At 40.2% G+C, this 23861-nt stretch overlaps 1 protein-coding gene across 1 annotated transcript in view; it reads left to right on the top strand.

The window, feature by feature from the left end:
• The window catches only part of ATG14 (autophagy related 14), a 38796-nt gene that overhangs the window by 2800 nt on the left and 12135 nt on the right, over positions 1 to 23861 (top strand). The window contains exons 2-6 of the mRNA XM_030855066.2: positions 9903 to 9965; positions 11492 to 11534; positions 13826 to 13907; positions 18841 to 19078; positions 21975 to 22204. Coding sequence (XP_030710926.1) covers positions 9903 to 9965; positions 11492 to 11534; positions 13826 to 13907; positions 18841 to 19078; positions 21975 to 22204 — 656 coding nt within the window. The remainder of the gene's footprint in view (positions 1 to 9902; positions 9966 to 11491; positions 11535 to 13825; positions 13908 to 18840; positions 19079 to 21974; positions 22205 to 23861) is intronic.

Here is a 23861-nt window from a genome sequence, read left to right as displayed (position 1 = left end):
AAACCTTTTCAGTGGGTTTCCACTTTATTTAAAATAAAATTCAAGCTCCTTACTATGGCATATTAAGCCCCATGTGATTTGGCTACTGCCTACCTTCTAACTTTGGCTGTAAGGTTGAGTTTAAAATGTGGTCTTTGGATTCAAGCTGTATTGAATTGAATCCAAACTCCACCACTTGCTATGTGATTTTGAAGTTTCTTAATCTCTCCTGTGCTTATTTCATTTTGAAAATGGAGTATCTAACTTCATAGGTTTCTGGTAGTGATTACATAAGAGCATGCACTGAAGTACTTAGCATGATGTCTAGCATGTATTACGTACTCAAAAAATAAACGCTTGCCATGTACCCTCATGTTCACAGCTCAGTAGTTGGGCCTTCTCTCACATCCTCAGACACATGAAACTTTTCCACCTGTGGGTCTTTTTCCTTGCTGTTCCCTCTGCCTGGAACACTGTTCCTCCTGATTGTCACTTTTCCTTTCATGTCTCAACTTAAATGTCACTTCCTCAGTGAGACGTCCCTGACCTTCACTAAGATAGGTCCCCACTTCCATCTCTCCCCCCCATTTCTGTCACAATACTCAATTCTTTCATGGTATTGAGCATGGTAAGTGGTGTTACTTTTTTGAGGAAAGTAACTGCATCCAGAATGTAGTTCCACGCAGGCATGAATTCTGGTTTTGTTCAGTTGGATCCCCAGTGCTTAGTGCAGCGGCAGTGGGTAGCGCACAATAAGCAGATTGTTGAAGGAATGGTAAAGGCAAGACAACTTTAGAAGCTGAAATACAAATTATTTTCGGAAGAGGGATGTGTTATAGTGGATTTCTTTTTACTTTTCCAAGGAGAAAAGTGAAAAATAAATACCAGAACCATTCAAAATTTAGAAATGAAAAAAATTTTAGGGTTCAGGGATAACAGACAGCTTCACTTCACTTTCTTTCCATCGTTCCCCGTTCTGAACCTTGTATTCCTAAGGAAGAGGAGTTTGCTTGTTTGTTTTCATTTGTTCCCAGAACAGTGCCTAGCATCTAATAGGATGTGAGAATCTGTTGAGATCCAGGACCACAGTCCTAATGATCAAATCAGTTTTACTGAGCTCTCGTTGGGTACAGTTATCTGCATAAAATATTCTGGCAGTTACAGAAGAGAAAGGCAGGTCTCTGCTCTCAAAGCTTTACACTGAGTACTAATAAGCCTTAAATTTCTTGGGCCAAAGGTTGATTGTGAGATACTCTGTTGTCTTCAGTATTTAAGAAAAATTTTGCTTTCAGACTCTTTTTTCCTTTTACTTATGAAAAGCTCCTCACTAACTGTGGGAAACCACTTTGAAATAAAATATGGAAGCTTACAGCACAGTTTAAATACTCTTGTTTAACCCCTGATTCTTTTCAGTAAATTAGCCAGATTAGCTGTGCCTATAAGGATCTTGAATGTGATGTGCATATCAAAGTTCTTGTAAATGTAGATGTATTTTTTTCATGTTTAATTAATAGACTAGCTGAATAAATAGTTTGTAATGGTTTAGCAGTTCAATGAAAATTAGATATTAAAGAACAAATCTGTCTCCCAATAATTAGTTCTTTTGACTCCTAAGAAGGGAGCATGCATCTTTACATAATTTTGTGGACAGTATGAGTTTGGCAGTTAGATTGAAAAATACCTGAATGCGCTACTTTTTTTGTTACTGTTCAGTGGGAACACTTCCTTATAACCTTGGTACCCTCCCAGCACTATCCTTTCCTCATCTCCCACCTTGGCCTCAGTCCGAAAACAGTGCCCACTTTCTTCTCTGCTTTTTCATCTGCCTTTTGATGTGTGTGCTTCCTTAAGAGATGAAGAGGAATGATTTTAAGCAGTACTCTCAACACAATCTCCTTTGGATCTTGTACTGGAGAACATTTAAAAATTACAGGTCTTGGACTTCCCTGGTGGCGCAGTGGTTGGGAATCCACCTGCCAATGCAGGGGACACGGGTTCGATCCTTGGTCTGGGAAGATCCCACATGCCGCAGAGCAGCTAAGCCCGTGTGGCACAACTACTGAGCCTGAGCTCTAGAGCCTGTGAGTCACAACTACTGAGCTTGCGTGCCACAGTTACTGAATCCTCTGCGCGTTTAGAGCCTGTACTCTGCACCAAGAGAAGCCACTGCAATGAGAAGCCCGTGCACCGCAACAAAGAGTAACCCCTGCTCGCTGCAACTAGAGAAACCCCGTGCACAGCAACGAAGACCCAAAGCAGCCAAAATTTTAAAAACTAACTAAATAAATAAATTTATTTAAAAAAATTACAGGTCTTTTAACAGGAACATAATTTTCTGGATTATACATTTATCTGACACCAAAAATAAGACTGCTACCCAATAGATAACAAGTTGAAGTAATCTTTCCACTCAAAACTGAAAAAAATTGCTTACCAGTTTATGATAGTGTAGGAGTGTTACAGGGAACATAATCTGAGGATACCCAGGAACATCTGCCTGCTGGTTTAGGAACCAGTTATTTTAAAGTGTGGATCAAAAAGAAAGGCAAAATTTATGAGCATATGGGTAGTATTGCTTTTCTTTCTTTTTTTTTTGTTTTTTTTTGCGGTACGCGGACCTCTCACTGTTGTGGCCTCTCCCATTGTGGAGCACAGGGTCCGGACACGCAGGCTCAGCGGCCATGGCTCACGGGCCCAGCCGCTCCGCGGCATGTGGGATCTTCCCGGACCGGGGCGTGAACCTGTGTCCCCTGCATCGGCAGGCGGACTCTCAACCACTGCGCCACCAGGGAAGCCCAGTATTGCTTTTTTTAAAAAATTTATTTTGGCTGCACTGGGTCTTAGTTGCAGCATGCGGGGTCTTTTTAGTTGCGGCATGCGGGCTTCTTAGTTGTGGCATGCAAATGATTAGTTGCGGCATGCAGGTTCCCTGACCAGGGATCGAACGCAGGCCCCCTGCATTGGCAGTGTGAAGTCTTACCCACTGGACCACGAGGGAAGTTCCTGTATTGCTTTTATATGTACCCTGCATCAGGAATGATGCAGCACTACCTTCACTGATGAGTTTTAAGAATATATGCTACAGTTCTACCAAGAAACAGAAATATGGGCGCTAAACAAATTGAGAGGTGGGATAAAGGACGAGCAAGAAATGTAGATGTTACGAAACATTTCAAGGGGAAGACACAGCCAACATCCAAAAAACTACCCTTTAGACATCTCTGTTCTGCCCTCCAGTATCTTTTTGGTTGTCAGTCACTGTAGCTAATAAAAATATTGTCATGGGATTTTGATTCTGGGCCCACATTTGTATGCCCCACTCAGCAGAATAAAAGCTCTATAGGTAGCTGGACTCCCCATCTTTAGACAAGGGTTTATCAACCTGAGTTCTGTTTGGTATTGTCTTTCAAGAAGGGTCACAACTCCCATCCCATGCAGCTTATTAATTGTATTTACACCAATACATGTGGATCTGAATGGAACTTTTGTTTTCAATCAGTATCAGTGGCTACTCTTAACATTATGTGTACCTTTTAGAATTTATAAAAGAATTTCACATTTATTATGTCATTTGTTCCCTACCACAAAACCGTGAGTTATTAATCTGTTTTTAGAATGAGGAAACTCAGAGTAGTTGTTCCTTACTTATTGCTGGGCTATGCTAATTCTTGAATTTACCTCCAGATCTGAAATACATGTATAAATAAATAAATAAATATTCAATTTAATACGTTAGTAAGATTAAGTGCAAAATCACTCATTGCAATGAAGAAAAGGGAAACTAGCCTATATTATGTGCTAAGTGCCTGTACCTGATGCTTTCACATTTATCTTATTTAATCCCTATAACCAAGTAGGATAATCACTATTCCCATTTTACAAGGGAGACAATGAAACAATGCTCTGCTTCTACTTTCTCCTAATCACTTAACCTTCATTCCTGCCAGTGGAGTATGTTTTTACTACAGTTAACCCTTGAACAGCAGGGGTTAATTCTCCTGTAATTTATAGTCAGCCCTCCTTATCCGCAGTTCCTCCACATCCACAGATTCAACCAAATTCCGACCATGTAGTACTGTAGTATTTACTGTTGAAAAATATCTGCATATAAGTGGATCCACTCAGTTGAAACCCACATTGTTCAAGGGTCAGCTGTGTATTTTCTCATACCTAAATATTCTAACATAAGATAGAAGAACCATTCTGATAAGGACTGTGTTTTTTCATATTGCAGTTGTCCATAAACATTATATCCTTAAATACCTAAAGAATTTAAGGGAGAAAAATTTGATGGCTAGTAATTCTTGCTGTGTTAGTATCCTAGTTCAAGAAATATGCAGTTCTTTAACCATTTCTGCTTAAATAAGGGAGATTGCTGTGCTCTTCTCCAGGTGCATCTGTGCTCTCTCTTCCCCAAGAAGCCTTTCTGCCTTATTTCTAGAGCCAGAATCATCATTAACTTTTCACCAAACCTGTATCCAAATTCGAGCTGGGGATCATTCTCCACCACTGACCTAAAAACTGTTAATGCTCATTTTCTGCTTTTAGATTTAAGGAACCTAAGGAATATAATCGGTGTCAAGAGACCTAAGGACTTTAGATACTTTTAGGGGATTGTGTATATTTTTATAGTGGATATGATCCTCAAAGGCAGAGCTTGAGAAATTTTAATTGATTGAATACTGTCTTTTTTTCTGATTATAAAAGTATGTATGATTATTGTAGGAAACTTGTAAAGTACATTCATACCTAAAGAAGGAAACAGATTTTGCCCATATTCTCACAACTGTTAGTGTTTTGTTATATTTGCTTCCAGCCTTGTTTATATGTATGTGTGTGCTTGTAAATATATTTTTTTCATTTGGAATCATACGATGTGTATATGGTTTGATGCTCTGCTTTTTTGTTTTCTTTAACCCAGCATCTCATAAACACATACTAATGTCTTTGTCTACAAAAATATTTTGATGTCCTTCATGGCAATATGGTGTCGTTTGATAATCATTCTCCTTTTGGACATTAAAGTTGTTTCCAGTTTTTGCTATTATGACTAATTCCACAATTGGCATAAATCTTCTTCGTCACCTCTGATCTTTTCCTTGAATTGCATAACTGGTTCAAAGGGTTTGCTAATTTTTAAGGCCCTCAATGGCATATTCGAAAGTTTTGTGTTTTTTGTTTGTTTGTTTTACTTTTCTTAAAATACATTAGTAGTGTTTCTTGGACTTTTCTATTGCCATTACCCTAGGCACAGAGGATGAGGGAAAGAACTGAGAAGGCAGATGGAGGGACTAGAGTTATTTTATGAAAGACACTAAGTAAGTGCTCAGTAAGTTGTAGGTGTTATGACGATGTTAATGATCATCTAGCACAGAATTAATAGTAGGATCCTTGATAGAGTGCATGCCCGGGTGCTACTTTTCTGATCTCATGGGACAGACTTAGGTGACCAGTCCCACCTGTAGCCAGATCCACTCAGTCGCCCAGGATGACCTGTGGCCATGGGATAGCGTGGAGTGATGAGGGTCACACTCTTAACTGATCCTTAGCAGCAGCACACTCCTGTCCCTGCTGTCCCGCTGGTGTATTGAGGTTCTCTAGGGCAGGACAGATTAACTTCTCACCTGTGAAACAGCAGAATTTCCCCTGCCTATAATGCCTTCCTTCCCTTAGCAAGGCCACCTCTAACCTGTCCTCAAGGGGCAGCCCACGCAAATGTGACTGCTGGAGAGCTCCCTCTGAAGCCTGAGCTGGGTTGTGTGCCATCTCTTGTAGCACTGTTGACTACAAGAGGTGGCACACAACCCAGACTCTGTATGACCATCTGCTCCTAGTTTTCATCAGTCTCTATCACGGGGGCACTTTTTAAAGTCAGCTTAAGGGAGTACTTTTGTAGGGAAGAAAAGCAAATATAAGTCTGGAGGAATTTGGTAAATAACGAAGAAGGCATTTTTAAATTAGGAAGGAAAATATAAGAAATAGTGTTGTAGGGACTTCCCTGGTGGTCCAGTGGCTAGGACTCCGCGCTTCCAATGCAGGGGGCCCAAGTTCAGTCCCTGGTCAGGGAACTAGATCCCACATGCCACAACTAAAAAAAAAAAAGGATCCTGCATGCCACAATGAAGATCCCACATGACGCAACTATGACCCGGCTTAAATAGATAAATAAGTAAAGAAAGAAAGAAAGAAAGAGGGAGGGAGGAGGGAGGGAGGAGGGAGGGAGGAGGGAGGGAGGGAGGGAGGAAGGAAGGGAGGAAGGAAGGAAGGAAGGAAGGAAGGAAGGAATAGTGTTGTAAAAGCCCTGATGCATGGTATAGGTTTACGGGCAGATTCTTTTCAGAAAACAATAGAAAACTGTAGAGCCACTGAACAACAACAACAAAATTGATAAATGTATCTGCATAAAATTTTGGAAAATTTGTAGAGCAGAAATATAAGTAGTCACCAAGCAGACTGAGGAAGAATAATTTCAAGATGTATGAAAGGAAATAGATAATTTCTCTAATAAATAACCCTTTTAAAAAAAACTATAGAACTTCCCTGGTGGTGCAGTGGTTAAGAATCCACCTGCCAATGCAGGGGACACGGGTTCAAGCCCTGGTCAGGGAAGATCCCACATGCCGCAGAGCAACTAAGCCCGTGCACCACAACTACTGAGCCTGCACTCTAGAGCCCACGAGCCACAACTACTGACCCCACGAGCCACAACTACTGAAGCCCACGTGCCTAGAGCCCATGCTCCGCAACAAGAGAAGCCACCGCAATGAGAAGCCTGCACACCGCAATGAAGAGTGGACCCTGCTCACTGCAATTAGAGGAAGCCCCGTGCTCCGCAACAAGAGAAGCCACCGCAATGAGAAGCCTGCGCACCACAATGAAGAGTGGACCCTGCTCACCGCAATTAGAGAAAACACGTGCACAGCAATGAGACCCAGTGCAGCCAAAAATTAAAAAAAAAAAAAAAACTATAGAAAAGTGAACAAAGGGCATAGGGGGATAACAAAAGAAAAGTAGCCAATAAGATAGGAAAAGGTGTTAAACATTTCTAACTGTGAAATGAAGAAAGGCAAATAAATGAATTGTGAACTGTCTTTGAAGAGAGGGAGTGAGAGGCCAGTCAGGTTAGCAAAGAGTAAAATGGGCAGTGCTGCGAGTAAGAAAACAGGTTGGTAGGGTTGTAAATATAACATGAAATGATTCCGAGGAAATTTAAAGATAACTGCCTGGAGTTGCCATGTAAACCTAAATGCACCCGGATATTCATTTCTAACATTACTGATAATAGTGAAAATTTGGAAGCGGTGGCAATGTTCATCAGTAGGTATTTCTGTAAATAAATTATATGATGTCCATTCAGTGAAATTCTGTGTACCTGTTAAAGAATGAGATAGGTCTTTATGTTCTGAAGTGAAAAAAGATACAAAACATTTTACGTGATAAACCTAGCTTCAAAGACAATATATAAAAAAGGCCTTTCCCCCCTTCCTTTTTCTTTTTTCTTTTTTTTCCTAATTTATCTCTGTGAGTCCTGGGATGGAGAATGCAGAGGATGGATGAGGAGCTGGTGAGCAGTTGGCTCGCTGACCAGCTGCATTCGTTGATAACCATCTGCTTTTGCTTTGTTCACACCACCTATTTTTCATTTCCTTCATGAAGAATGACATTACTCATGAAGTGTTTGATACAGTAGGAACTGTTATCTTCTGTTTGTTATTCCTGCTGTCCTCTGTATGTTTATGTTTTAAGTTTGTTGTTGTTTTGTTTTGGGTTTTTTTTTTAAACAAAACCCAAGAGGACTAACCAGCTTGATATAAAGCTGGACAGTGTTATCATCCCAATTTGTTTTAGTGCAAAGTGGCATTTTTTACAACAGATCTGATTTATAGCCCCTAAAAGCAGGATTTTATCCTCCATGTCAGTCCTTTGTTTACACAGGTGGATGAGTCTTGTGAGTTTGTCATCTCCTTCAGCTTATCGGAGCATGAATCACCACATTAGGTAGAAGTAAATACCACATTCGTTTCTCATTTTTGATAGAAGGAAATGGAAGCATATAACAAGTAACCTGTCTAGTTCACAGCCAGTTGCAGAAAAATGAAAGATTAGATTTCTTAACGTTCTGTAAAATGCTTTGTCATAAGTTGCAGGCACATAGTAAATGCCTGATAAATTAATTGATGAATCTATGAATTTGTCCACATTCCACACTGGTTTCTGAGTTTTCTAATATTGTTTCATGTAGTTACCACCTTACTGGCCATTGCAGTGCTACCCAATACAACTTTGTGCAGTGATGTTCCGTATCCATGCCATCCAGTAAGGTAGCCCCCAACCATATGTGGTTATTGAAATGTGGGTAGTGCAGCTGAGAAACTGAATTTTTAATTTAGTCATGTAAATGTATAATTCTGTCACATGTAATATTATCTGATTTGGTTTCTTGTTTAATATATATTGTACATTTTCAGTGACTGACTATTAAATGGTAGGGTCATAATTAGACCATTTTATCCCTTCCATTTAGAAGTAGATATCTGGGTATGTTTCAAATGTGGGATTATAGAAATAGTATGTTAGAGAGACTTTTATGTCTGGATTATTTTAAGGAAGAGATTTTTAGGGCTGTTATGGTTCTATTAAATTGTTTTCATTTTTTCACGAGATAGCCAAAGGCCTAATCTTGGACTCCACACCATGTTACTGTAGCATGTGGCATTACCTTTGTTTTTTTGAAAGTAGTGAGCCACCATTAGCTCAATTCAAAATCAGTTGCATGATGTTAGTCATACATTTTTTTTTTTTAACCTAAAATTCTTATTAAGCAACAAGTCATTTTAGGTACTCGGTAGCCACATGTGCCTGATGGCTACCGTGTTGAACAGCATAGACCTAGATGATATGAGTGTCACTGCTAGCCACCTTCAGCTAGTTGACATTTATAGAACTCTGTATCCAGCAGCTATAGGAAACACTTTCTTTCAAGTGCACATGGAACTTTGACCGAGACTTGCGCACCATATGCAAGGCCATAAGATAGTCTCAAGTCAAAAGATTAAAATCTCATAGAGAATATTCTGGGACCACATCAGCATTAAAGTAGAAATATAACAGTACGTTACAAAAAAAACCCATATATCTGGAAATTGAACAATATACTTCTAAATAATTCATTGGTCAAAGAGGGAATTTGATGGAAGATTAGAAATGTCAAACTAAGTGGTAAAATACACGATATCAAAATGTTTAGGGTTTAGCTTAAGCAATACTTCTGGAGGAAATTCATAACTCTGTATACTTATATTAAAAAGGGAGAGGCTTAAAGTTGATGATTGAACTTCCTGCCTTAAACTGCAAAAAAAAACCAAACTAATCCCACATAAGGTAGCAGGAAGAAAATAAGAATAAGGGTAGAATAGTGACAAACAGCAAAAATGAACTGCAATGTGATATTCTTTCCTTTTAATAACTTTTATTAAGTAAATTGCTAGCCCGTAATGACTAGCAGTAAAATTAGAAAAAAATTGTACTTTAAGAATTATAAGGAACCAATTTATAAATGAGAGTAGGGTTAAATTAAGCTTAATAATTATAATTATTTTTATAATGGAAGCCTCTGTTTTCTTGAATTCTGATTCATTTTAGTGCTCTGATTTACCTGTTTTGGAGGACAATTTAAACTAGGGGTGAAAAAAACCTACAGGCATATTTTATAAACCCATGAAAGAGTTTTAAAGCTGAGAATTTGAACTTAGTTTTAAATAACCAAATGATAAGCAGCTGTGTGCCATTGAGAAGATATGTTCAGGACAGTGACATTTCCTGATGAGTCTGCAGAAATGTTTGGCTCTCAGGAATTTGCATAATCTCATTCAACTGAAAAAAAAATAAACATTTAAATAAAACACTGAATTTTTTTCTTACAGGTTTATAGACAAGAAGGAAAGGTTAAGCCAACTTAAGAGCAAGCAAGAAGAATTTCAAAAAGAGTGAGTTTTCATTTTGTTTTTTAATTTGTGGAGGTTGTCTTGTCACCACATGGTTTAATTCAGTGCTGTGGTATGCATACATGTGGATTGCTAATTTATTGAATTTAGGTTACAGATCTCCCCGTGTGAAGAGCAGAACATCTGGGAGAAGCAAAATAGGAGAGATGATCAAGTTTCTAGAAAACACTGGGATCAAACCTGGTGCCTGGTTCACAGCAGGCAGTGACTGGATGGATGAATCAAACCACTGGCCCTGATAATTGACGTACTGTAAATGGGTCCAGGACAGAAGGCGTATTAGACTAGCAGTGGTGGCTCTTGTAGGACATTATTGCTTCTGTTTATCTTTATTCTTCTGTATCAGGGTTTTGCAAAGTGTGGTCTGCAGAACATCTACATCAGAATTCATTAACTTCGGTACTGGTTAAAAATGTAGATTCTTGGAATCCTGTCCTCAGATATCCTGATTCAGTAGGTCTGGGAGTAGGCCCAGGAATCTGAGTATTAATGAGCACCCGATGAATCTCTCATCCTCTGGATTTGGGAATTGTCCTGTAGAACCTTTTATCCCAAACTGATCCAGTCACTATTCTCCATACACACCCCAGACCTGATTAACACATTTATGAGTAGATGAAATCTTCAGAGATACTCTGCATTAGAAAAACCCGCTTAGATTTATTTAACTCAGTCATTTCTCTAACTTACTCTATCACGGAAACTTATTTTTTCCTATAGAACACTTCATTCCTTAGAACAATTTTTGCCTAAGCTGGCTTATGCCTTTTTTTTAAAAAAAGTAATTAATTAACTAATTTATTTATTTATTTTTGGCTGTGTTGGGTCTTCGTTGCTGTGCACAGACTTTCTCTAGTGGCGAGTAGGGGCTACTCTTCGTTGTGGTGCACAGGCTTCTCATTGCGGTGGCTTCTCTTGTTGCGGAGCACGGGCTCTAGGCACGCGGGCGTCAGTAGTTGCGGCACACGGGCTCAGTAGTTGTGGGTCACGGGCTCTAGAGTGCATGCTCAGTAGTTGTGGTGCACGGGCTTAGTTGCTCTGCGGCACATGGGATCTTCCCGGACCAAGGCTCGAACCCATGTCCCCTGCACTGGCAGGTGGATTCTCAACAGCTGCACCACCAGGGAACTCCCATGGCTTGTGCCATTTTGCAGGGAGCTGACAGTAGCATTTGGACCATGAATTCTCTTGTAACTATCATTATTATTAATTATGACTGATGGAAATTATTGATTATGACGGAGGACAAAGGCTATGGCTGTTATGGAAGTTTATTGTGAACGTTTATAGAAAGGCTCTGAGCTGTATTAAAAGTGCAAAAGGAAGGAAGTGAGAAAAAATTGAAGAGAACAGGGAATCTGGAAAACATTTTTCAGTGCTTACATCCCACTTTGGTATATCCAGCTGTTTCTAAGACCTTATTTTAAAAAGTTGTTGATTTTGCATTTTTGAGCTTCACCGAATTCATTATTTTAAGAGCATATTTCCTTTGTCTCTTCTCCATACAGAGTGTTAAAAGCTATGGAAGGAAAATGGATAACAGATCAGTTGGTAAGCTATAAGAAGAATTTAAATAATATTCTTTACACTTGAGGTTACATGTTTTTAAATTGGCAGAACTTAAAAAATCATTTCGAATTTAAATTTATTTTTGATCATTTTTTGGCAGTTCTCTGTGAATATATTCGTAGTGTGGGCTTCTCAGATATTTCATCCAGGTACCAAAAACAGGGTTTTGGCAATTAATTACGGAACCACTGTAAGGAATAATTATGAAGTCTGGTATTGACATAAAGATATAAGAACAGTGAGGTGTCCTTTTTTAAAAAATTACTCATCGTAAACACCTACTTTGTAGATGGGTTAATGATTGAATGTGAAAAATAAACTCAAATATTAAAAGAAAATATGGGAGAGTATTTATATAATCTGGGGGTGAGCAGACCTTTATAAGCCATAAAGGAAAACATTTGACACACTACATAAAAGTTTAAAAGTTCTATATGTTAAAGACCGTAGCAAAATGAATATAAACTGGGAAAAAATGAGTACAACATATGAAAATGAGGAGTTTGATTGATTATACTTTTATTCACTGTTGGTGGGAGTGTATATTGACACATTTGTTTGGGGGACAATTTGGTGGTGGCTTGTTGGTGTTTTTAATGCACATGTGGTATATCGGCAATTTTCCTCCTAAGAAAATATACATGAATGTAGAGATTTATGGATAAAGAGGCTGATTGTCTGCATCATTGGTAGTAAAGTTAATATATAATCTAAATACTCATCAAACAGAATGAGATGATTATGCTGCTGTGTAGCTGTTGAGAAGAATGTGGTCAGTCTACATGCACTTGTATGGAATGATGTCCGAGGTATATTTTTTAATGAAACAATCAAACAAAAAGGAGGCTAGGGTAAAGTATGATTCCATTTGTGTATGTGTTTTAAATATATATCTTAAAAAATACATATCAAACTTTAATTGAGATCAACCCTGAAGAGTGGGAAGGAGTTAGGTTAACAATCTCTTTCTTCTCTTTTGTGTTGCTTAATTTTTTTCATAATAATAATAAGCATCCTTCATAAATTTTAAATGATACTTAAAGAGATGTGATATAGGTGAATTCTGCTTATGCTCTGAATGTTATATAAACAAGTTGTATGGAAAAAGGTTATAAAAGGCTGTTTATAAAGAATCTCATCCCAGTTTTTCTAAGTTTTCTAGTTTTTCTATCAAATATTTAAATATTGATTCTTAAAGACTAATACCTTTTAAAAGTAAAGACATCTCATTTCCAGTTTATTCCTGAATCCATCAGTTCCCGTGCATGTGTTCTCAGATGTTTCTCTCACCCCACTGGAGAGGGGAGAGTTTTACCCACTGAACATTCCTGTAATCTACTCTGTATCTTGTACCATCAGACTACTTAGACAAGTGTGAAACATTATAGGCATTTGACTGTTGTTGTACGCTTTCAATTATCCCCGTTTATGGAGGCATTATGGAATAGATAAATAATACTTTTTTAAAACTAGTAGGGCAGATTTTTACTTATCCTTTATTCTCTTTGGGGAAGCTGTACCTAAATCCTGGTAATATAAAATTGCAGTTTCATATAACTTTTTGAGGCTTTTCAAGAAATCTTACATGAGTTATAAACTTAAAAAAAAACTTCTGCTTTATTGCAGAAGTTTTTATTATTATTTTTATTATTATTATTATTTTATTATTATTTTTATTATTATTATTATTTTATTATTTTGCGAGTAATATTTGCTTATTGTATCAGTGAGATAATACAGTTGGTGGTCTCCTCAGTAACCAGCACTGAGAATTTAGAGCAGCACATCCATAGAACTCTCTGATGATGCAAACGTTCTCTGTCTACACTGCCCGATATGGTAGCCATTAGTCACTTGTGGTGTTGACATGTACCACCTGACGTGGGTAGTGAGAGTAGGAACTGGATTTTTTTAAAATTTCATATAATCTAATTGACTTGCAGGTAACCACATGGGACCTGTAGCCACATATTGGGCAGGGCAGGTTAAGAGAATATCCTTCAACACTTTTCTCTGTGCTTATTAACACATAAAAGAACTGTGTGAATTTCTTTCTCTCTTAATTTCCTAGCAGCTTCTGCACTGAACCAGAGTAACATTTTTTTTCTTTTTTGTAATCCACTAGTTACAAGCTATAAGAAATATAATTATACTGATCTTTTATTCATTACATTTTCTAAGATACACCTCAAAATAAGTAGTGTCCCCAGTAGATAATCATATTAGTCATTAGAGACCAACATTTGTGATATTTATTTCATACGTTTTTTAAGAGATGGAAAATAATGTCCTGCAAGATGAGGATTGAACAGCTGAAACAAACTATATGTAAAGGAAATGAAGAAATGAAGAAAAGTAAGTAATTTTCCACCTCTCTGCAGCCCTAATAAAGGATGGACTCATGTGGAGCTTCATGCGATTAATAAACAAACTAGAGAGACAGAGGAAGGGAGACAGAGAAGGGGTGTGGGGAGGCAAGAGCAGCATGGAAGAGTTTACTGCTTGCCTTTCTCTTTGTAAAACATCTGTATAAGGAATTTATATATATATATATTTTTTTATATATATGTATATAAAACATATCTGTGTGTATATATATACATACACATATGTCCATATATACATATACACATGCACGCAAATGTAATGACCTTTAAACTGCTACATTTCTTAACTTAAAAAGTTAAGGAATGTATGTGTCCCGTTTCCCTTAGCTGACAGGAAGCTCAGAGTCAGTCTTGGTAATCAGGTATAATAATTGTTAGTTCACACCAGAAGCACAGAATATAAGACTCAGTGAGTCTTATACATATTTTAATCTGTATTAATCTTGCATTACATCTGTGTATTTCATACTTTATGAAAGGTGGTTGTCAAGTTTTAAGAGTACTCTTAGAAGTCCTGTGTCCTTAGAAACAGTCCATGGTGGAACTTCCCTGGTGGTCTAGTGGTTAAGACACCATGCTTCCAATGCAGGGGGCATGGTTTCAATCCCAGGTCAGGGAACTAAGATCCCACATGCCACGCGGCCAAAAAATAAATAAATAAAAATAAAAGAGGGCTTCCCTGGTGGCGCAGTGGTTGAGAGTCCGCCTGCCGATGCAGGGGACATGGGTTCGTGCCCCGGTCCAGGAAGATCCCACATGCCGCGGAGCAGCTGGGCCCGTGAGCCATGGCCGCTGAGCCTGCGCGTCCGGAGCCTGTGCTCCGCAACGGGAGAGGCCACAGCAGTGAGAGGCCCGCGTACCACAAAAAAAAAAATAAATAAATAAAAGAAAAAGAAAGAAATAGTCCATGTATTTCTGAAGATAAGTGTTTAAAGTTTAGAATGGGTCGTCATCATACCTTGTAAATCTGTTTCTTGTCTACTCATTGCTTTCAGAAGCAAGTATTTTATAGTGGTAGGTAATGGTGTAAAAGCTGTCTTTGAAAATGTTTGTCCTAATAAAGTGCTTGCATAGAGTTTCACAGGATTAATAAGCTAGAGAAGCATGGTAGCTGGGTGAAGAGCTGCTCAGAGCTGCAGCCAGCCACTCTTCCACCGAGTTTGGCCTGCACTCTCCAAAGGCTCTGGGTCAATAGCAGTGTAGGGACTCATTACTTACCATGGGTTCACCCTCTTTCCCCTCCTCCCTGGATGTTCGCAGTAGGAGTTTGCCACCAGGCATCTGTGAACCTCCTGAAATTGCTGAATTGACTGAGCTTGGTGTATTTCTCTGATGAGCAAGTTTAAAACTTTGGTCAGCTCTTTTTAATAGGCTCCTAGCCCCAAAATACAAAAGCAACAACCATGGAAAATAAAAGATATGGTTCTAAATTAGTGGACTCTATAACTGTGATTTCCATCCCTAGCAAAACATTGGAGTCACCTGATAACCTTTTTTTAAGATCTAGAGAGAGAATCCTGGGACCTGCTTTGGACTTAGGAAATTAAAACCTCATGCATGGGGACCAGGGTCAATGGTTCTTAAACTGTCTCTAGTAAAAGGCCACTTTATTCTCTTTCATTTCCAATGTGTCATAAACCGATACCAATACTTTTCTAAAATACAGTAAAATTAGTTACTAGAAAAATGATTGCACACTTGGATGTCATGGCAATGTCACATAGCCATATCAAAGAAAATAGTTTCTAAACTTAGTCTATATTTCTGTACTCCTCTTGTCTGGTAAAAGTTTGCAGATGGGCCAGATCCATAGTTCATACTTTGAGTAGTAGCACTACTCTGAGGACCTGCCAGGCTCAGGAACCACTGCTCTTTAGGACATAAATACAGGCTGGTTGCCACCCACTAGACCAGACTCACAAAATTTTACAAACAAGTTTAAGGGAGTTAATGATTCCAGAAGCTATGGGCTATGGGCTCAATCCATTGACTTGAGCTATGGGCTCAATCCATTGACTTGAGCTATGGGCTCAAGTCAATGGATTAGATTAAGCGCTTGCTACTCAATAAATAGTCTGGTTTTTTCTTTTTAAACAGAATCTTGTTGAAATATCAATTATAAACTATAGAGCCTGATGAATATTTTCTCCAGAATCTTTTAAGATGTCATGATACAGAATAATACAGTATAGATAGGGAAGTTGGATTGTATTTGAAATTTCAGAGTTGAATTGATCTGTTACTTGTCCAAAAAAGGAAGAGTGGATTACAGACAGTATCCAAATGTTTTTTGTTTTTGTTTTATTTATTTATTTATTTTTGTTGCGTTGGGTCTTTGTTGCTGTGCGCGGGCTTTCTCTAGTTGTGGTGAGCGGGGGCTACTCTCCGTTGTGTTGCGCGGGCTTCTCATTGCAGTGACTTCTCTTGTTGCGGAGCACAGGCTGTAGGCGCGTGGGCTTCAGTAATTGTGGCACGTGGGCTCAGTAGTTGTGGCTCGCGGGCTCTAGCGCACAGGCTCTGTAGTTGTGGCACATGGGCTTAGTTGCTCCGCGGCATGTGGGATCTTCCTGGACCAGGGATCGAACCCGTGTCCCCTGCATTGGCAGGGAGATTCTTAACCACTGTGCCACCAGGGAAGTCCCCAGTATCCATATGTTTTAATGTTCAGGGGGAGATAGCATGGAGAGAAGAGTAAATTAAATTGAGTCTGCACTAGTGCAAGTTGGGTGACTGTGATGATTTCCTGCCACCTACAAGGGGTCCTGATATGAAATTGGAAAATGTCCTTTAAAAATCTGACCACCATATGGCTTAGGCCATGGCTAGACAGATGCATTTGAGCACTTGTAGAGAGCTCAGTAGAGATCATGAAAATGAATGAACTTGCTGGAAAGTGTGTGATAGAACCAGAGACTTAACCTTAAGGACATTCATATTGGTCAGGAATGGTGAAGAGACGCATCTGAGGAGGAAAGAAAACATAAGAAACTTTCTGCCTGCAATGAAATAACCTAGGTTCGTTGGTCCTCAGTTGAAGAGGGTGGTTTCGGTCCACACACATTTATCAACTGCTTCTCATATCCCAGTCAGGAGACAACAGGCTTCAGTTGGACCTGGTGTAAGCAGCTACGAGCCATGTGCTATAGGTGAGGTACACACACATTACCATAGAGCTCCTGGGAACAAGGGGTCTAGGGAGTGTTTATGGAGGGAGCCTTGAAGAATGAGTACAATCTGGACATTAGGAGAATAGGAGAAAATAGTGTTCCTAGAGAGATGTTGATTTGAACAACAGAATGGAGATAAATATTTAAGGAATGACTTGTCTGGCATCCATCCATCCATCTGTGCGCTTACTTAGTGTGTTCATTTGAAGTATCTGGTAATTGAATGAGACTGGAATGGAGGGTGTGGAGAAGGGAACTGTGGGGTGTGTACCAGTTTGGTGGTGGCTGGGAGGCTGAGAAGTTTGGTCTGTGTTTGATCGGCAGAGGAGAATCGCTGAGCACTGGCTGTACTTTATGAAGACTGAGCCAGTGAAAGAGGGGGTGGAGGTGTGGAGTGGAACCAACTAGAGACAGGCAGAGTTTGGGTGAGAGTTAACCAGGATTGTGACAGTGGAAATGAAAAGAAAGACCTAGATGGAAGGAACTGTAAGACAGCTCATGGAATGGACCATCAAGAGATTGATTTAGGGGGGCTTCCCTGGTGGTGCAGTGGTTAAGAATCCACCTGCCAATGCAGGGGACACGGGTTTGAGCCCTGGTCTGGGAAGATCCCACATGCCTCAGAGCAACTAAGCCCGAGCGCCACAACTACTGAGCCTGTGCTCTAGAGCCCACGAGCCACAACTACTGAAGCCCGCGTGCCTAGAGCCCGTGCTCCGCAACAAGAGAAGCCACCGCAATGAGAAGCCTGAGCACCGCAACGAAGAGTAGCCCCCGCTCACCGCAACTAGAGAAAGCCTGCATGCAGCAACGAGGACCCAATGCAGCCAAAAATAATAAATAAATAAATTTAAAAGAAGAGAGAGGTTGATTTAGGACAGGTCAGAAATAATTGTGAAGTAGGGAGCCTAGCTTAAAATGTGTCAAGAGGAAAGATAATGAGCTTGGTTTTAAACTTATTTGAGCCTCTTAAGTTGTTCCTGGGTGTCTGAGATTTTACAGCCAGTTGTTGCTACACTAGAGAAGTTTAGCTACAACCTGATCTGTTTGATAATACATCTTGGGATCTAGAACCTGTAGGACCTTCATAAAAAGAACATACGTTGGGAAGGACGAGTGTCTGTCTGTTTTCTCGTTGTATGGCCAGGCTCTGGTTACCCTTCCAGTGGTTAAAATGCTGGTGTATGGGAGGTGCTCACACCCTGCTGGGAGCGCTGCACTCCACTGTGACTTTTCAGGGCGTTGGTCTGTTTCTTTGCTGCATGACCACCTGCCGTGAGATTATCCCTGGGCTCTCTGAATGTAGCCCAAGGGACACTTAATAGTTTTCTAAGGAAAATCAGATAGCCAGTGAATTTTTCAAACTTAGAATTAGATCTCTTTTCTGCCCAACATGGCTGCTCTTCAGTGCTTACTGTAAGAAAGTCAAGTACTTCCTGTGCTAAACTTAAACTTGATAGTCTTGAGTGATGCTCAGTGATGTTGATTACAAATGGAGACCCAGAGTCATTTTAGTGGTGGTCCCCTTTGCTCTGTGTGTAATACCTACTTGAACTAAACTCTCGGTCTCCATACGTAGTGAATGTCATGTAGTTAATTTTATTGAGGTTTTGCTTTCAGTTTAGACTGCAGGAAGACACTTAATGCTTTGGGGGTGGCGGGGGGCGGTGGTAGTGTGCAGTACCCAGGAACTATTTGTACAGCTCATTGTTGGATGTGATTTATTTATTTTAGATTCTGAAGGTCTCCTCAAAACCAAGGAAAAGAATCAGAAACTTTACACTCGAGCACAACGGCATCAGGAGAAAAAGGAGAAGATTCAGAGGCATAATCGCAAACTTGGTGACCTGGTAGAAAAAAAAAACACTGATTTAAGAAGTCATTATGAGCGTCTGGCAAATCTTCGGCGGTCTCACATATTAGAGCTCACCTCTGTCATTTTTCCAATCGAGGAAGTAAAGACGGGTGTGAGGTACAGTGAGTGAGTCTTTTGACTCTAGGAAAATACAAGTTCCAAAGATCAAGTATCTTTCAAGTATGTCAGCACATTTATTGGGCCTCATTCTGGGTTTTCCTGGTAATGAAACTTAAGTCTTACCTGCTTCAGCAAACAGTAAACACTGCAGGAAGTTGGGGAGGTGGCCAGGGTGAAGGATGGTGGCCCTCGGAGAAGTGAGGCCCAGGTTTGTATACTTGTAGAGCTTCCAGATGAGGGCCAGGCTCACATCCCTGATCAGGAACCATCTCGTGGCTGCAGGGCCACTTGAGCTGTTTATTAGTCAGATGCTGTGAGGCAGGTTGTTGAGCCTCGAAGTCTTAGTTCCTTGTCTGTTAGATGGGGATAATAAATGCCTACTTCACAGAGAAACCATGAGCTAAGATGGAAGAAAACACCTCGGGCTCTCTTACTTGGTGGGCAGGACATGCTGACTCCGCCTTTTCCTGGTAACCAGCATGTCAGGCACTGGTCGTCTCACTGGCTGTAGTGCACAGACACCCTCATGAGTCCGTGGGGTGGACAGGATGGTGGTTCCCACCTGGCTGTTCATCAGAGTCACTCAGGAACTTTAGGAAAAGACAGGCTCCAGAGGACACAGCTCCAGCCTCCTAGTTCATCTCATAATACTTTATTTTTTAAACTTCCCCAGATGATGCTGGTGATCATCTAGGTTCTGAAACTTCCACTGAAGAGTTTCGATTGCTTTCTGACTAACCATCAGGCTGTTCCAGCTGAGGATTTCCCTGTCTCTTCTGGTTACCCTTACTTTCCGGCACCTTTCCTTGGAATTGGACAGTCAGTGGACTTTTGCTACTTAGGACTTAGTGTTTGCTGCCTCCGCTTCAGTCTTTCCTTTCGTCTGTTGCCAGAGTTGGCTTCCTAAAAGCCTGAAGGTCTGATCGTTGCTTCTAGCTTGACGAACTGCTCTCTGACTCTTACCAAGTAATTTGTCATTAGTAATAGTTAGCAAATATAAAAATAAAAAGGCAGATGCAAAATAGAGAAGAATTCACAGCTCAGAAGTAGACCCCAAGGTGGCATTTTGAATCAGTGGGGAAAAGTTGGATTATCCAAAAATTGGTGTAAAGACAGCTGGCCAGGGCTTTGAGGGGGAAAAAGCTGACAGACAGAAACACTCTGTCAGATTAAATTCTGATGGGCCCAGATAGCGATGTTAGAACACATTATAGTAAACAAAGACTAGGATACTGTTCCAGATTTTAGGAGACTAAGGAGACTGACAACTGAATATAAAGTCGCAGGAGAGAAATTGTGGAGAAAATCTTACTCTTCCATGCCTGTGCTGTTTAAATCTTGTATGTTAGTATATATTACTATATATCATGAATTTTTTTAAGCTGATAGTTTTGAAGTTATCCCTATCATAAGATTTCTTGTTCATTCACATTTCTTCTCAACCTGCCTTGAGTGGAAGGAGGAAGTAGAGGTACAGCTTAGAACTGGCCACAGTGCCCTCCCCCAGTCCTGTCCGGGCAGCCAGTGGGAGTGCACTTACGTGCACCTGGTGGCAGAGGAAGAAGGATTGAGGGCCACTGGCCAAGAGGATGGATTCTAAACTTAGCGCAGCACAGAAGGCCCTTCCCAGCCTGTGCATTTCATCCCTCCTCTTCCAACACCACCTCCTGGCACTTCCTTCATGCCTCCTACAGGCAACCACGCTGATCCCTGTGCTCCCCAAACACGCCACGTTCTTCCCCCTGCCTGCACGGTACCTGCCGAGCCTTCTCATTCACCTTCCATGCTCCAGGCCAGCAGTGCTCAAAGTGTGGCCTGTGGACCTCTCTGGGTCCCTGAGGCCCTTTCACGGGGTCTGTGCAGTCAAAAACTATTTTCATAATACTACTAACACTTTGTTTTCCCTTTTCACTCTGTTGATGTTTGCACTGGTGGCTCAAAAGCCGTGGTGGGTAAAACCTCTGTCTTGACAGATATCAAGGCAGTGACGCCATAGTGTAGTAATCGTTGTTGTGTTCCACAGTGTCCTTGCGGTGTACAAAACCAGCCAGTTTCACATCAAGAACACTATTGATGAAGCAGCAGAAATTACTCATTCTATTTAAATTATGTCTCGATCCCTGCGTGCACATGTGATTGTGCCATGCAGCGAGGTAGGAAGTCTGCAGAAAGCACATTTGCTGCATGCTGAAAGCCGTGGTGGCTCAAGGGAGAGCCCTTGAGTGAGTTGTAAGCAAAACTAGTTGGTTTTTCCATGGAACACTGTATCTACTTGAAAGCACAACGGAAAGACGTGGGTATTAAAGAGATTTTTTCAAAAGTCATGATCAGCGCTGCACTGTGCCGTGAACTCAGCTGGTAAACAAATAATGTCACCCTTTGCTAATTTTCTTGTTTTGAAAAATACAGATTTTTTTCATAAAAACATGCTATGTTACATGTAATGGGTTTCTTATTTTTGAATCAGTTAATAATTTAAAATTTCCTCATTTCTAATACAGTAAATATTAATAGATCTAACCCACATACAGAAAACTCTTTGGGATCCTCAAAATGTTTTAAGCATGTAAGAGGGGTCTTGAGACCAAATAGTTTGAGAACCTACCACTCGGAGCCCTAGTTCATGGTGCCATCTTCCTCACATGCTGTGGGCTTCTGTGCCACAGCTGGTTTGACCTTCACCTCTGATGCAATTGCTTACCTCTGTATATTCCAGTTAAATTCCTGTCCTCAACAGATACTCAACTTCTAATAAAATTTATGACTTGTACCTGGAAAAAAAAAAAATTCCTGTCCTCATGTGCATCTTCCCAGTGTTCTGCGTATCTGCCAAGTAATTGCATGCTCTGCAAAACCCAGCCCCTTGACATCCATGTGCATCTTCGGTTTTTAGAGATCCCACAGACGTGTCTTCAGAGAGCGACAGTGCCATGACCTCCAGCACCGTGAGCAAGCTTGCCGAAGCCCGGAGGACAACTTACCTCTCGGGGAGATGGATCTGTGACGATCACAACGGGGACACCAGCATTAGCATTACAGGGCCTTGGATTAGCCTTCCCAACAATGGGGACTACTCTGCCTACTACAGTTGGGTGGAAGAGAAGAAAACCACGCAGGGACCTGGTGAGAAGCAAGATAGTCTTTGAAAACTTTTATAAATATATTTTTTTAATTGAGGTAAAATTTATATAACAAAATGAACAGTTTTAGAGGAAGCAATTCAGTGGCATTTAGTGCATTCACAGTGTTGTGCAACCATCACCTCTGTCTAGATCCAAAGCATTTTTTCACTCCAAACAAAAACTCTGGGGCTTGAAGCAGGCACTCGCATTCCCACCTCTTCCCAGCCCTTGGGAACCACTGTTGTGCTTTGTGTCTCTATAGGTGTCCCTTCTGGATATTTCATATAAATGGGATCATACATTATGTGGCCTTTTGTGTCTGGCTTTCTTTCATTTAGCATAATGTTTTCAAGGTTCATCCACATTGTAGCATGTATCATATCAGCATTTCATTCTTTCTATGACTGAATAATACTCCATTGCATGAATATGCCACATTTTATCTATCAGTGGATGGACTGAAAACATGTATTTTTTTTTAGACATTTCACCTTTTTGGGGTCAATATTGTTTTATTTATATAAAAAGATCTATTTAAAGAAGTGTATTTAGCCTGTTGGGTCCCGTTTTTATAAGTTTTGAACTTTGTAAAGAACTTTTTTTATCAGTCCTAAATGGAGATTGAAATACCCCAGTAGAAAAACCCTTTACAACTTCAGTAGCTTCTCTTTGGTGGAGAAAGATTATTCATATAGTCATCCAGCAAGTATTTAGTGAGTATGTGCTTTCTGTAATGCACAGTGCAGGTGCTACAAAGGTGATGTCACCAAGACAAGTGTAGCCCTTTGCCTTTCTGTGGAGAGGAAGGGAAGCAAGTAATGATCAAAGGCATCATACACTGAGTATGGTCTATGGACGACAGAACAAGCACCTTCAGGGATGGGGCTACAGAGGAAGGAACTATTTCTCCATAGGGTAGTCAGGGGAGGCCTCTCTGAGGAGGTCACATTTAAGTTGGGCATTAATTGTTTGGATAAATAATACATTATCAGGTCCAAGCAGCTCAGACATCAGTTTCATTTGTGCTGGCTCCATTTAGGCCCATTTGCTTAGCTTACATTCCACTCAGCAAAAATCATAAACAATGAAATACTAATGTCTGGCCATGGACCTTTTATTACTAAAGAGCAAAGCATAGCCATCAATAATGTATTGACAAAACCACAGATCACAAAAATCCAGGTTCATTAATATTTTTGTTGAAATTAAAGCTGTTTGTGTATGGCTCTTGTTTTTTGTTTTTTACATCTTTATTGGAGTATAATTGGTTTACAATGGTGTGTTAGTTTCTGCTTTATAACAAAGTGCTTCAGTTATACATATACATATGTTCCCATATCTCTTCCCTCTTGCGTCTCCCTGCCTCCCACCCTCCCTATTCCACCCCTCTAGGTGGTCACAAAGCACCGAGCTGATCTCCCTGTGCTATGCGGCTGCTTCCCACTAGCTATCTACCTTACGTTTGTTAGTGTATATATGTCCATGCCACTCTCTCGCTTTGTCACAGCTTACCCTTCCCCCTCCCCATATCCTCAAGTCCATTTTCTAGTAGGTCTGTGTCTTTATTCCTGTCTTACCCCTAGGTCCTTCATGACATTTTTTTTTCTTAAATTCCATATATATGTGTTAGCATACGGTATTTGTCTTTCTCTTTCTGA

This window comes from Globicephala melas, chromosome 2 (genome assembly GCF_963455315.2).
Source record: "Globicephala melas chromosome 2, mGloMel1.2, whole genome shotgun sequence".
NCBI classification, from domain to species: Eukaryota; Metazoa; Chordata; class Mammalia; order Artiodactyla; family Delphinidae; genus Globicephala; species Globicephala melas.
This window is presented reverse-complemented; position numbering and strand designations above follow the sequence as displayed.